Below are 13,932 nucleotides of genomic sequence, written 5' to 3'. Positions count from 1 at the left end.
AGTATACAACTGGTTAAATAACTACAATGTATCCATTTAACAAAATATGATGCAGCCCTAAACATTGATGAGGATAATCTTTAGTCAACAAAATGGAATGATTTCAAATGTTAAGTTAAAAACAAACAAAATAGGAGGTACAGATCAGTGTGATGAGTATGTTACCACTCATATAAAAAAAATGAGACTATCTACATATGTATTTGTTTGTAATAAAGCACCTATGAAATTATATATATATATAAAATTCAGAGCCTTGTCTACAAAGATAGGAAATGGATGTCTAAGGAACTGTGCGTGTATATGTGTGTGTGTGTGTGTGTGTGTGTGTGTGTGTCTATGGTCAATTGAGTGAAATGAAATTCAATTTCACTATAAAATTTTCACTATAAGCCCTTTTGTAACTTTTGAGTTTTTAAGCCATGTGAATGTATTTTCTATTTTAAAAACAAATACAGATTTTTTTTAAAGATTTCACAAATAAATGAATGAGTCATAGGGCTGTGGGAAGGCCCCTAGCTTGAGTGTAGAGACCTGAATTTCCAGTTCCTGAATTTACCAGTAACTACTTACCTCATCTGCTAATTAGTCTCCTCCATCACCTCCAACCCATACCCAGTCCCTAACACATTTTTCACCAAAGCATGTACATTTTAAATAGTTCAGTTTGTGAGGGCTCTGCACAATTAAATGTCTCAATATAAAAGGTTGAATTCAGGTTCCTGATTAAATAAGTTCCTAGCAGCAGAACAAGTAGTACATGCAATTTGTAAGATACACTGTGTTGGGTAAGGTTAATCTTTCTACCAGTAGATGGGGTTAGTATGATAGGTATAATAATGTGCATTTGTCAAGTTAGAAACTTGCCCTAATGGATACAAGAACCTTAGAGTCAAATTAATTTAGAGCTAGACAAAGCCTAGAGTTCAGCCCAACTCCTGTTTCACAGATGTGGAAATGATGCCCAGTGAGGTCAGAGTCTGACACAGCCACGACTGAAACCTACATCTCAGGTCCTAGCCAGTTCTCTTTACTCAATACATAATTTTGTAAACCAAAAAAATTGAAACTGAGGATTTCATGAGAGCATTAAGTCCAGTCAGTCTAGGCTTGTTTATCACCTTGTGCTTTTATTTTCTAAAGTTAAATAATTATGGGAAAGAGGTCTGCAAATAATAACTTAAAGCATGATTGCTAAGTTCACAGATACGACTCTTAACAAGTTCCTTCAAGTACTTCATTTTGAAACAGTTGAAAAATTCCTTCATTTTATTGTCTAAAGTTATGTATAACAAATGACTCAGAAATAAAATCTATTTTTATTTTATACTGAATATAGGTAATTCCTAACTCAGAAATATGATGGATTGATTCTTTACACTGAGATATTTAGGAATGACCCAAATGTCCGAAAGTAATACAGGGATTATTTAGCATGTATGAGGCAGCCCTTGTGATGATATTTTTTAATATTTTTGAGTAGGCAATATGTGTAGTGGCTATAAGCATCAACCTAGAGCCATGTGGCCTGGGTCAATTCCTGGTCCAACATTTACTAGCCTTGTGACCTTGGGCAAGTTTCTTAACCTCTTCCAGTATCAGTTTCCTTGTCATAAAACAGAGATAATAAACAGCTGACATGAGAATCAAATGAGTTAATACGTGTAAGTGCTCAGAACAACACCACCATATAGTATCTGACTCCTAAGCCCTCTCAGAAATACCTACTTCTTTAAAAGTAGTCACTTGCTAACCTTAGGTAATATCTACCTGGGTCTAATGAACTCTAATAGAATAAAGTGGGTGAGAAAAGTGGGGAAAAAAAATGTTTGGGGAAGCAAGGCTGCTTTAGAGTCAGCTACATTGAGAGGTCTTTAAACCTTTCAGAGTGCCTAGCTTTGATAATTCCTTTACTTCATAACCACGGGGTACTCTAAATACTCAGGTTTGTTCTCCAACACTGAATGTTGGTGACTGGTGCGGGAGGACGTTAGGGGACAAAAGCAGCTGCTTGTAGGAATGGGTTTTGTTTTTTAGATGGATTCTTGCTCTGTCTCTCAGTTTGGAGTGCAATGATGCAATCTCAGCTTACTGTAGCCCCTGCCTCCTGAGTTCAAGCGATTCTCGTGCCTCAGCCTCCCAAGTAGCTGGGACTCTAGGCGCATGCCACCACGCCAGGCTAATTTTTGTATTTTTAGTAGAGACAGGGTTTCACCATGTTGGTTAGGCTGGTCTCGAACTCCTCACCTCAGATGATCCACCTGCCTCAGCCTCCCCAAGTACTGGGATTACAGGCATGAGCCACTGTTCCCGGACCAGGAATGTATTTTTGAAGTTGGTATTTGCTTTCCTTTCCAAGTCTGTTGGAAGGGAGGAAGTTGGAGAAATGAATGGCCCTTCCATTCTTTTGCAATTTGAGTTCAGTTATCTTACTTCTGAGCAAATGCAAAACCCCTTGGGGCAAACTCCTCCTTTCCCTTCTTTACTGGAACATCCCTTTACTCCCACAAAGTGTCCAGGGTGAGATCTGCACAATGTAGGGGATTCCTGATTACAGGTAGCAGCCAAGGTCAGAAGCACCAAAAGTACTAAGGTGGATGGTGAAGGGAAGCATCCTTTACTCCCATTTCTAACCTCAGCTACAGCTATTTCTCACCCTTAGCAACACCCAATCTCTCCTCTTTATAAAAGCCTTCAGACCACTGTGCAAATCTTTATCACAAGTAAGTCCTCCCTTCTCTTGATCTCAGGACCACCTGTGGCTAGGGTTGATCTGAAAGGCTATGCCAACACATACTTGCGAGGACAAAGTTCAAATATACATCCCATCAGTAGCACAGAAAGCTCAAAAATTTTTTGTTGAGTAAACAGCATATATACTCTGTGGAGGTATGCGGGTGGTATCCAACAGTACCCATTTCTTGTATTTAATATGGTCATAATAACTTCAGAGTCTTAGAAATATGACAATTGTGGCCAGGCGCGGTGGCTCACGTCTGTAATCCCAGCACATTGGGAGGCCGAGGCGGGCAGATCATGAGATCAGGAGTTCGAGACCAGCCTGACCAACAGAGAGAAACCCCGTTTCTACTAAAAATACAAAAAATTAGCCTGGCATGGTGGCGAGCGCCTGTAGTCCCAGATAGTAGGGAGGCTGAGGCAGGAGAATCGTTTGAACCCGGGAGGTGGAGGTTATGGTGAGCTGAGACCGCGTCACCGCCCTACAGCCTAGGCCACAGAGCGAAACCCTATCGAGAAGAAAGAAATATGGCAATCCGTATTCAGACAGAGATGAAAAAAGGCCAATTTCATAAGCCTGAGACCACAGTGGATGCAGGAAAAGCACGACACCGCCTTGACCACTTTCTAGCTGTGTGATTCTTAACATGCCAACAAACATACATTCTTCCTGCCTCGTCCGTAAAAGGGGGTTAAGGACAACCACCTGCCGTTTCAATAATTCGCTTTTAAAATAACCAAGTGCTATGTAAATATTCTTGCTGTTCTTAGTCATCTAACATCCAATGCACGCTCTACATTTATATTTTCTCTGTGGAGGCGTTCCTAAAGGGAAGCTTTTTTTTTTTTTTTTTTTTTTTTTTTGAGGGGGAGTTTCGCTCTTGTTGCCCAGGCTGGAGTGCAATGGCGCGATCGCGGCTCACCGCAACCTCCGCCTCCTGGGTTCAGGCAATTCTCCTGCCTCAGCCTCCTGAGTAGCTGGGATTACAGGCACACGCCACCATGCCCAGCTGATTTTTTGTAGTTTTAGTAGACACGGGGTTTCACCATGTTGACCAGGATGGTCTCGATCTCTTGACCTCGTGATCCACCCACCTCGGCCTCCCAAAGTGCTGGGATTACAGGCGTGAGCCACCACGCCCGGCCAAGGGAAGCTTTTAATAATGAATATGCTCAGAAGAGTTCAATACAAGGCTACATCTGAAAGGAATGTCGGCAGCCTAAGAAAAATCAGCCTAGCATCAGGTTTCATTCCAGGCATGTTGAGAACCTGGAAAAAATAATCTTTGGTGGGACACTCCTAACCCATGACCGCTGGGTTCCGGGGGGTCAAGGTCGAACCCACAGCGGGCACCCCTTCATTTTACCTCTCACCTCGTCTTTGCTCCCAGCCTGCGCCCTCCCGAGCCTCCCACCTCAGGACCGCTCTGCCTGCGGGCCGCGACGCCCAGCACCGGCAATCCCATAAACCCCTTCGGCCAGAGCTTGAGAAAACGAAAGACAAATCCACTCGCCTAACCCGGCAGCAGGGGCGCGGGGCGCGGTGCGCCGGGCGCCGGAGCCGGGCATGCGCAGAAGCCGCGGTGGGCTGCGGGCGGCGGGCTGCTGGCCTGGAGGCGCAAGGCCAGGGGCGAGTAGTTGCAGGGCCTAGATCCGGGTCCGGGGACTCCGCCCAGCCTGCCAGCGCCAAGCGGCCTCAAGAGCCAGGCGGGACACGGAGCGGTCGGGAGCGGGAGGGCGGCGGCGAAAGGCGGGGCGGAGCCGGCGCGGCCCGCGGGGCGCCGAGTACCTGGTAGCGGCCGGTGAGCAGCTGGCTCCGCGACGGCGTGCACAGCGGCTGCGTGTAGTAGTTGTCCAGGAGCACCCCGCCGGCCGCCAGCGCGTCCAGGTGCGGCGTGCGGATGCGGGAGCCGTGGAAGCCCACGTCGTTCCAGCCCAGGTCGTCGGCCAGCACGAAGACCAGGTGGGGCGGCCGGCTGGCCCCTGCGCCCGAGCCCGGCGGCGCCAACAGCAGCAGCAGCACCAGCAGCTGGAGGACGACGGGGAGGAGCGGCCGCCGAGGGCCGGGGCCTCGGGGCAGGCTCGCCGCGCCGCGCGGACCCATCCTTTGCCGCCCGCGGTCTCTGCGCCTATGGCGCCACGAGCCCCGGGTACCGCTGATAAAATCAGGAACTGGGCGGCCGGGGCCTGCTCCGCCCCGGCGCGGGACGGCACCCCCAGCGGGCCGTGGGCTGGCGAGGCCGGGCGCTCGGCCCCTGCTGCCTCCGACCCGGACCCCGGCCGCTGTGGCGGGGGAGGAGCCAGAGACAAACCCGCGGGCGCCCGCTGCCCGGCTCCTTGGAAACTCAGCTGACGCTTGGAGGGCACTGAGGCCCGTTATCTTCCCTGGCGATGAACTTTGCACTGTGGTTTCCTCAAACAAAAGATGTGTTCTTTAATAACGCTTCACAGTTTACAAAACATCTTCACATCCAGCGTCTCCTGTAAAGCCTGCAACAACTCTGGCAGCTAGACATTATAATTAGTGCCAATTTTTCATAAGAAAAAAGCTTATAAATCGTTAAGCCCCTGACTCGGACCCTGAACCATGATGTCTAACCAGCAAAAGCCCAGCCTGTGGCAGGTGGGAGGATGGTGAAAAGGCAGAGGCCTAAATAGCCTTTCACATTCATTTATGCATAGTGTACACCCATGAAGCCACTTCCTCCCCACTAGCAAACAGGCCAAACACACAGTCTGACTGTACGGTGCCCTTTGGAAGGTGCAGTTTACTTTCAAGTTGCCCTGCGTTTGTTGGAGTGATGTGTGGTCATTGAATAGCTCATTTGCTTGTCGATATATGGGCTCACTCAGAGCTGGCTCCTCCACCAAGCAGTGACCCTAAGAAGCACACAGGATCCAATTAGCCTAAAATATCTGTGAGTGGAAGGGAAAATTCCTTTACTCACGCGCTTATTGAATTGGGAAGTTAGCCATATAACCAGTAGATTCCGTTTGCCTTCCAGACTTCGTGTCTACTCTGTCTGGAGATAGATTATAGCTTTTAACAGGTGTTGGGGGCTATTTTTGCATTACGTAGAAAACATATGCTTCCAGGTTGAGTCTGATTCCGTGGAAGTTATTTACAACTTTATAAGTTATAGATAAATAACAATGGAAAGTAATTCTCATTTATGTATACGCAAATGAACTCTATCCAGCGCAGTAACAATCCTTCCCCTCCACCACTACTACCAAGGAAAACAGTTTCACCTCCACTTGCACGTTTATTTTAGTATTCCTAATCTGTTCTTTGGATTGTCTATTGAATTAGTTTTAACACCTTACCAATTTCCTTATTAATGAGTTAAATAAAATCATGTATTCACTTTTATATTTGTATGAGGGTCATGATTTTACCTTTTTTTCCCCCAGAATTATCCTTTAACACATGAAATGTTTGCCTCTTACATACTTACACTTTTTTCCTTTGCATGAAGTAGATTAGTTGATGTTATACCCACTTTAATCTCTAGTGGAATCAATGAAATTTAGCAGAAAAAAGTTAAAATTTTAGCATTAGTTAAATTCAAAGAATAATTTAGAATAACTGTTTGACTCATTATGTCAAGGCTTGAACTTTGCATTTAAAGACCCTGTGGAAGACCTTGAAGGGCTGAGAATTTCCACTGTGGTTTTGTGTGTCTTTCTCCCCCATAACTGTTCCTCCCTACTCTCCTTGATAAAGATCAAGAAGAAATAATTGATGGGTGTTAATCTGCAGGAACAATTCCTCCTTTAACCAGTGTCTCCTGAAACTAGCTAAACTTGCACTATTAGGTCCTATGTTTTTAAATAAAACCATATGTTCATAGTGCTCCTGAAATGTGCGTATGGAAGAGTTAATTCTGTTTTTCATCTAAGTATTGAACACATAATGTGCAGTACAAGCTAGTTATTTTATAAAATCTCTCAATTGGAGTTTGATGTTTCTTCACGATTAGGTAGAAGTTATGGATGTGTGCAGGAATACCACAAAAAGTGATGTGATATGTTTCTCAGTGCTTCCTATTAAGAGGCACATGATGTTGAATTGCTTTCTTATGGGATAACTTTGTTAGGGTAAACATTCACTGCAACGTTAATATTTTCTTCTTGTAATTAAATATTTTATGGAAAGGTAATTTGAGAATATGTAAATATCCTGTTATGTCTCACACACATTATTTTGCTTACCGGTTTAGGATCTTGCTTCTTGCTTCAGTTAGTTATAATTAGGATGGCTACCAAATGCTGATTTGCTAATTCCTTCATTTCCTGTATTTTTATTAGTTGCCTTTCTATTGTAAGGAAGAACTTTCCCTTCTCATTTATTTATTTCACTATGAACTTGTGGATTCTTGTTTTAATCAATATGCTATAATCCTTTACTATAGTTATTTCAATGCTTAAATTTTCTCTGTTTTGGCCAGTGGGAGATCCTATAGTCTGGCTTATATCTTTTTGGCATGTCCTCTTGAATCTTTGAGCATGTCCATATATTTTGATACAATGAGATTTTCTAGCCTCAACTTGCATTTTTCCTTCCCCAACCCTGGAATCATATATTTCTCCAAGGGATGCTGCTTGTTTCTAGGGATGACATTTAGAAAGCAATCTGTGTTTTAGATGTGCTCATTGCTACTGGGCTGTCATCACTTCTAGAATCTCTCTCAAGACAAAGATAGTAACTAAATATATGTGTATACATACACACATATACAAGTGTTTATACATATACCCACATACTATATCTAAACATATCTATAAAACCATGAGTTTATAATGAATGCCTCTATTTCTGTTTCCCCTCATTTCTATATGTGTATGGATTGTACCAGTTTTCATCACTAGCAACTGAGTAGTATATTGAAGCCAGTTTGGCAGTTTCTTACAAAACTAGACATATTCTTATCCTGCAATCCAGCAGTCACATTCTTTGGTATCTATCAGAAGGAGGTGAAAACTTATATCCACCCAAGAACCTGCACACATGTTTACAGCAGTTTTATTCAATGTTTTGAAAACTATGAAGCAATCAAGATGTCCTTCAGTAGTGAAAGGATAAACGGTGGTACACCCAGGCAATAGAACAGTATTCAGCAGTGAAAAGACACGAGCTGTCAAGCCATGAAAAGACATGGTGGAACTTTACATGCATATTATGAAGTGAAAGAAGCCAATCTGAAAAAGCTATATACTATATGATTACTGCTGTATGATATTTTAAAAGGCAAAACTATGGAGATAGTGAAAAAGGTCGGTGGTTGCTGGGTTTGCGAAGTGGGGTTAAGTAGACGTAGCACAGAGGATTTTTTAGGGCAGCAGACTTCAACCTTTTTGGCACCAGGGACTGGTTTTGTGGAAGATAGTTTTTCCACAGACCAGGTGGCGGGGTGTGAGGATGCTTTCACGATGATTGAAGCACATTATATTTATTGTACACTTTATTTATATTATTATTACATAATATATATATAATACATAATGAAATAAGATATAATGAAATAATTATATAACTCACCATAATGCAGAAAAACTGGGAGCCCTGAGTTTGTTTTCCTGCAACTAGATGATCCCATCTGAGGGTGATGGGAGACAGTGACAGATTGTCAAGCATCAGATTCTCATAAGGAGCGTGAAACCTAGATAGATCCCTCGCATGCTCAATTGACAATAGGGTTTGCTCTCCTGTGAGAATCTAATGCCACTGCTGACCTGACAGGAGGCAGAGTTCAGGCGGTAATGTAAGTGATGGGGAGGAGCTGTAAGTACAGTCGAAGCTCCGCTCACTTACAGCTCACGTCCTCTGTGGCCCAGATCCTAATGGACAGTACCATCTGTGGCCTGGGGGTTTGGAATCCCTGTTTTAGGCCAGTGATGCTGCTCTTTATGATACTACAATGGTGGATACATGTCATTATACATTCATCCAAACCCATAGAATGTACCACACCAAGAATAAACCCAAAAGTAAATGGAACTTTACATGATTATGTCAATGTAGGTTCATCGGTTGTAACAGATGTACCACTCTGCTGTGGGATGTTGATAATGGGGAATGTAAGCATGTGTGGGGACAAGGGATATATGAGAAATCTCTGTACCTTCTTCTCAATTTTGCTGTGAATCAAAAACTGCTCTTAAAAACTAAATCTTTTTTAAAAAGTACCATACTTTTAAATTGTTTCTAATCTTATATGAGAAATGATACATCAGTATAGTATTTTGGCTTTGCTTTGCTCTTAAGAATAAAATTGAACATTTTTTCATGTGATGAAGTGCTCTTTTAACAACGCTTTTGTGAACTGTCTGTGTTGTTTTCAATTTTTTTTCTTTTTGGTCTTTTCCCACTCAATTAAAAAATTATTTATATATTACACAGGTTATCCCCTTAATTGTGATATTTATCACAAATATTTTCTTCCAGTTTGTCAGTTGTCAAATTGATGTTTTTAACATGCAAAAGTTATTTTAAATGTTAGACAATTTTATCAATATATTCTATGATTACATCTGGATTTTGAGTCATAGTGAAACTATCCTTATACCAAAGTTAAAGTAAAATTGACCCATGTTTTCTTCTAGTGATTATATAGTTGCATTTTTACATTTAGATCCCTGATCCATGGGCATTTATTTTTGTGTGCAATGTGGAATATGGGTCTACTTTTCTTTTTCCAAATGGTTGGCCAGTTGTCTCAGCACCATTCATAGGGAATTCCATTTTTGCCTCAATGATATGAGATGCCACATTCATCGTATGCTTAATTTCCACATATGCTTGAGTCTATTTCTAAGTTTTCAGTTAGTTGGATTCTACTTGCCTGACTGTTTACTCATCACGCCAGACTGTCTCAGTTTTAAGAGGCTTTACAATGTGTTTTCATGTATGGTAGGGCTAATGACTCCTCATAGCTTTTCACTTTTAGTGTTTTCCTAGCTATTCCTGCATGTTTTTTTCTTTTCCTTCCTTTCCTTGCTCCCTCCCTCCCTTCCTTCCTTCCTTCCTTGCTTCCATCCTTCCTTCCTTCCTTCCCCCTTCCTCCTTTCCTCCCTTCCTTCGTTTTTTTCTTTCTTTTCTTTTTTTTTTTTTTTTTTTTTTTTTGACAGTGTCTCCCTCTGTTGCTCAGGCTGGAGTACAGTGATACAATCATGGCTCATTGTAGCCTTGACCTCCTGGCCTCAAGTGATCCTTCCACCTCAGCCTTCTGAGGAGCTGGGGACTGCAGGCGTGAGCCACAACACCCAGCTACTTTTTAAAATTTTTCTGTAGAGATAGGGTCTCACTATATTGCCCAGGCTGGTCTCGAAGTCCTGAGCATAAGTGATCTTCCTGCCCTGGCCTCCCAAAGTACTGGGATTACAGACATCAGCCACCACACCTGGCCCCAAAATCTTTATAATACTCAGTTGTCATATCTAAGAATAAGGAGTGCCTGTCCATTTAAGGTCAATTTTTGCACCTTTTAGAAGTGTTTTCCTCGTATCAGTTTTGTACTTTTCTTAAACTTATTTCTAAATATTTTATCTTCTATTTTGCTATTAAATGGGACTTTCTCTACCATTATAACTTTTAACTGGCTATTATTTGTGGATGTGAAGGCTACTATGTCTACCAATTTGTATCCTACCAATTACTGAACTCTTCTATTGTTTGAGTTAATCATTAGTTTCTTTAGGGTTTTCCCAGTACATAGATATATCAGTAAAAATAATTTCAATCCGTTAGAAGGTGCAAAAGTTGGGACAGAAATAAACGCAGCTCCCAATTCACAAGTGGGATAAAAGTTCATTGTTTGGCAAGTGGGGTGCTTTGAACTAGGAACATATTTTTTACATAGAAATAATGTACATAACAACCTGGCTTGCATTCTAACCCTCACAAAACCTATTTAATCCATAGTGAAAATCTCTTATAACTCCTAAAGTCAATAAGAAAAAGACCAACAAACCAATTCTTAAATGGGCAAAGTATAGGAACATAATTGTTTACAGAAAAGGAAATACAAGTGGCCATTAAATATATGAATAGATGCTGAATCTTACTCAAAAAGAGAAACTTAAATAGAAATACTAATAATATGCCACGGATACTAGTGATAATTCAATGCTTTGGTGAGAGCATAAAGAAACAAGCCCTCTTATACATTTGTCAGAGAAGTGAAATTTGGTATAACCTCTAAGGAGAACAACTTTGCATATCTATCAAAATGCACATCCACTTTAATTCAGCAATCCCAGTCTAGGAATTTATCCTATAGAGATACTCAATGTGAGAAATATAATATATAAGATATTCATTTTAGCCTTGTTTGTAATAGAAAAAGGTCAAAAACAGGGTCTGGTTAAATTAATTATGGAATACTAATCATTAAAAAGGCTGATATAGATAGTCTCCAACATATTGTTTAATTTCTAAAAGTTAGGCAAATGGCAGTATGGTTGGTATGCTCTCATTTGCTTAAACATATACATATATATATGCATATATATATATATATATATAGGGGGAGAGAGAGAGAGAGAGGTGCATGCATATTTATAGAGTATTTCAAGAATCTATGGAAGAAATTGTAACATTGGTTGTCTCTGGATAGACTGGTCAACTGGGGACAGGGATGGGAAAGAGACTAACTTTTCACCATATACACTTTTATACCTTCTAAATGTTAAACTCTGTACATATATCATCTATTTCAAATAATAATAATGGTAGCAACCTAGTTGACGAAAAGTAAAGTTCATTATAATTGAGAACAGAGAGCCAAGAATAAGTCTTCCCCAATAAAGCCTGCAGGCCATCCACTAAGAGAATCACATGAATGCTAACGCCCTGCCTCTTGATAGCTGCGGTTTGCAACGTTCTTGGCTTCTGCTGACTGGTTGTCAGCTACAGAGGTCATGATTCCTGCATCTTGGTGCTTCTCCTGTTTTTGTTGCAATGCCTTTGAATATGACAAATATTACATACAAAGACTAAGCAATTTAAAATACTTTATCTCTAAATGATTAACTATTGCAGTAGAATAACCAGAGCTTCCTAGCTGGAGAGATAAGCATGGTAATAGGTCTTTCTTCAGAGAGAAAACCTGAAGTTCACGAGCTACATGTGGCAAACTGTGGTTGTTGTTACTTATTGCTTCATTACCACCCTGAACTGTCCAGAAGGAGATAGACTTGAGCATCAGAAAGAAGACTAAACTTTGTTGAAATGCCAGCTATTAAATTATTTTTATGATCTATTTAGTTTTAGAAACAAGGTAGGAATGGATTTGTTACAACCATATCTAAGTGAGGAGGCGAGTCTTCTTAAAGGCCTTTAAAGTGATAAACCAAACTTTTAAAGATGTTTTTGAGGTCCTTTTATCCTTCTTTTAGCTAATGAATATAAGTTATGCATTAGTGCTAACTACTGTCAATGCATTAAGAACCATCAAGATTCTAAGCATATAGAAAGGTAATTCTCTGGCTGGGTATGGTGGCTCACACCTGTAATCCTAGCATTTTGGGAAGCAAGGTGGATGGATCACCTGAGTTCAGGAGTTTGAGGGCAGCCTAGCCAACATAGTGAAACCCATCCCTACTGAAAATACAAAAGTAAGCCTGGCGTGGCAGCATGCACCTGTAAACCCAGCTACTCGGGAGGCTGAGGCAGGAGAATTGCTCGAACCTAGATAACAGAGGTTGCATGAGCCAAGATTGCGCCACTGCACTCCAGCCTGGGCAACAGAGTGAGACTCTGCCTCAAAACAAACAAACAAACAAACAAACAAATTCTTTGTAAGAAGTATCTTCAATTTATTGTTGATTTGTTCTCCGAGTTAGTGTACGTGTATACATTGGGAGGAAAAGGGTCAGAGAAAGAAAAGAAAAAGAAAGATTTATTTTAGTTCTGAAATTCTCCAAATTTATGAAATTGATAGTCTGAATAAGAGCCATATGGCCAATTCAAACTGAAACTCCCTTGACCCCTTCATCCCACCCATTGCTTATCACCTCCTACTTCCTTAAAACTAACTAGAGAGAGAAGATAGTGGAAAATAGTGCCATTCTTATAAAAATATTCTGGCATAGCACTTTTTGTGCATAAGACAATTGCATGAAAGTGTACATAGGTCAAGGAATCATCACAGTAACCACCATGTAACCACCAGTCAGATAAAGAAACAGGATGTTGGTGTGACCTTTTATCCTATTGCTTCTTTCCTTTCCTTACCTTTTAAACAGCCTGAGTTTTAGAGTTGGCACAATAATCAAAATATACTACTGAATTGCATCTGTCTTTTTCTGTATGGGACATTTTATATTGTATACCCATTTCTTTTTAAATTTTTTGTTTAATAGAGACGGGGGTTTCACTATGTTACCTAGGCTGTTCTCAAAACTCCTGGCTCAAGCGATCCACCTGCCTCAGCCTCCCAAAGTGCTGGGATTACAGGTGTGAGCCACTGTGCCCAGCCCCCATTGTATACCCATTTCTTAAGCATCAGCTCCAAGCCAACTCCTTCCAACCACGCATAAGTATTTAAAACCAATGTGAGCACTTACATTAAAAAAATAAAAATAGTTACATCGTATGACAAAAGGATGATATGGAATAATCTCCAATATTACTGTTAATTTCTAAAAGTTAGGCAAAGAAGGTAGTGAGTCTGAATGATTCCAGCAGTTAAGAACTCCCAAAATGAATGCATGTAGCTGAATCTGAGTGTTGGAGGCCTTTTGGTGTAACTGAGAGTTCTCCAAATTAACTTACTTTTGAATACAATGTTTGCTAAAGCATGGGCAATAAAAATGTGCTCATTTAAAGCCAGTTTAATCATATACATGTATATATGAGATTAAAATTGGGGGGCGGGAAGATTTGGTAGGGTAGATAAAAAAGAACTGAGATACTTAATGATGTTATGGAGCCTACCACCAGACTTCTTGTTATGTGAATTCATAAAATAAATCATGCTTAAATTACTGTTAATGGTATTTTTTTTTAACTTGCAGCTAAATGCTTTCTAACTGATGCCCATTATAACCTACCTTATCAGGAAACTGCTCCTGGATAGTAAGATCACTTGTTCCCTGTTTCTAACCCTTATTTCTTATTCATTTTTCAATGCAGTTTGGTTTTTGCCTTCACTGGTATCCTGAAATTGTTCATGCCAGTAGCACTCATGA

At 41.0% G+C, this 13,932-nt stretch overlaps 1 protein-coding gene across 3 annotated transcripts in view; it reads right to left on the bottom strand.

The window, feature by feature from the left end:
• The window catches only part of ARSB (arylsulfatase B), a 212,380-nt gene extending 207,016 nt beyond the window's left edge, over positions 1–5,364 (bottom strand). For 2 of the 3 annotated variants that reach the window (XM_032277517.1, XM_032277526.1), the window contains exon 1: positions 4,529–5,338. In XM_032277517.1, the coding sequence (XP_032133408.1) occupies positions 4,529–4,843 (315 nt within the window). In that variant the 5' untranslated portion in view covers positions 4,844–5,338. Of the gene's footprint in view, positions 1–4,528 lie in introns of all 3 variants that reach the window. The other variant, XM_032277510.1, reaches the window with a different exon arrangement.
• Between the last annotated feature and the right edge of the window lie 8,568 nt (positions 5,365–13,932).

Source organism: Sapajus apella, unplaced genomic scaffold, assembly GCF_009761245.1.
Source record: "Sapajus apella isolate SASKATOON/1434 unplaced genomic scaffold, GSC_monkey_1.0 scaffold1, whole genome shotgun sequence".
NCBI classification, from domain to species: Eukaryota; Metazoa; Chordata; class Mammalia; order Primates; family Cebidae; genus Sapajus; species Sapajus apella.
Note: the sequence above shows the minus strand (reverse complement) of the source record. Positions and strands in the feature narration are given on the sequence as shown.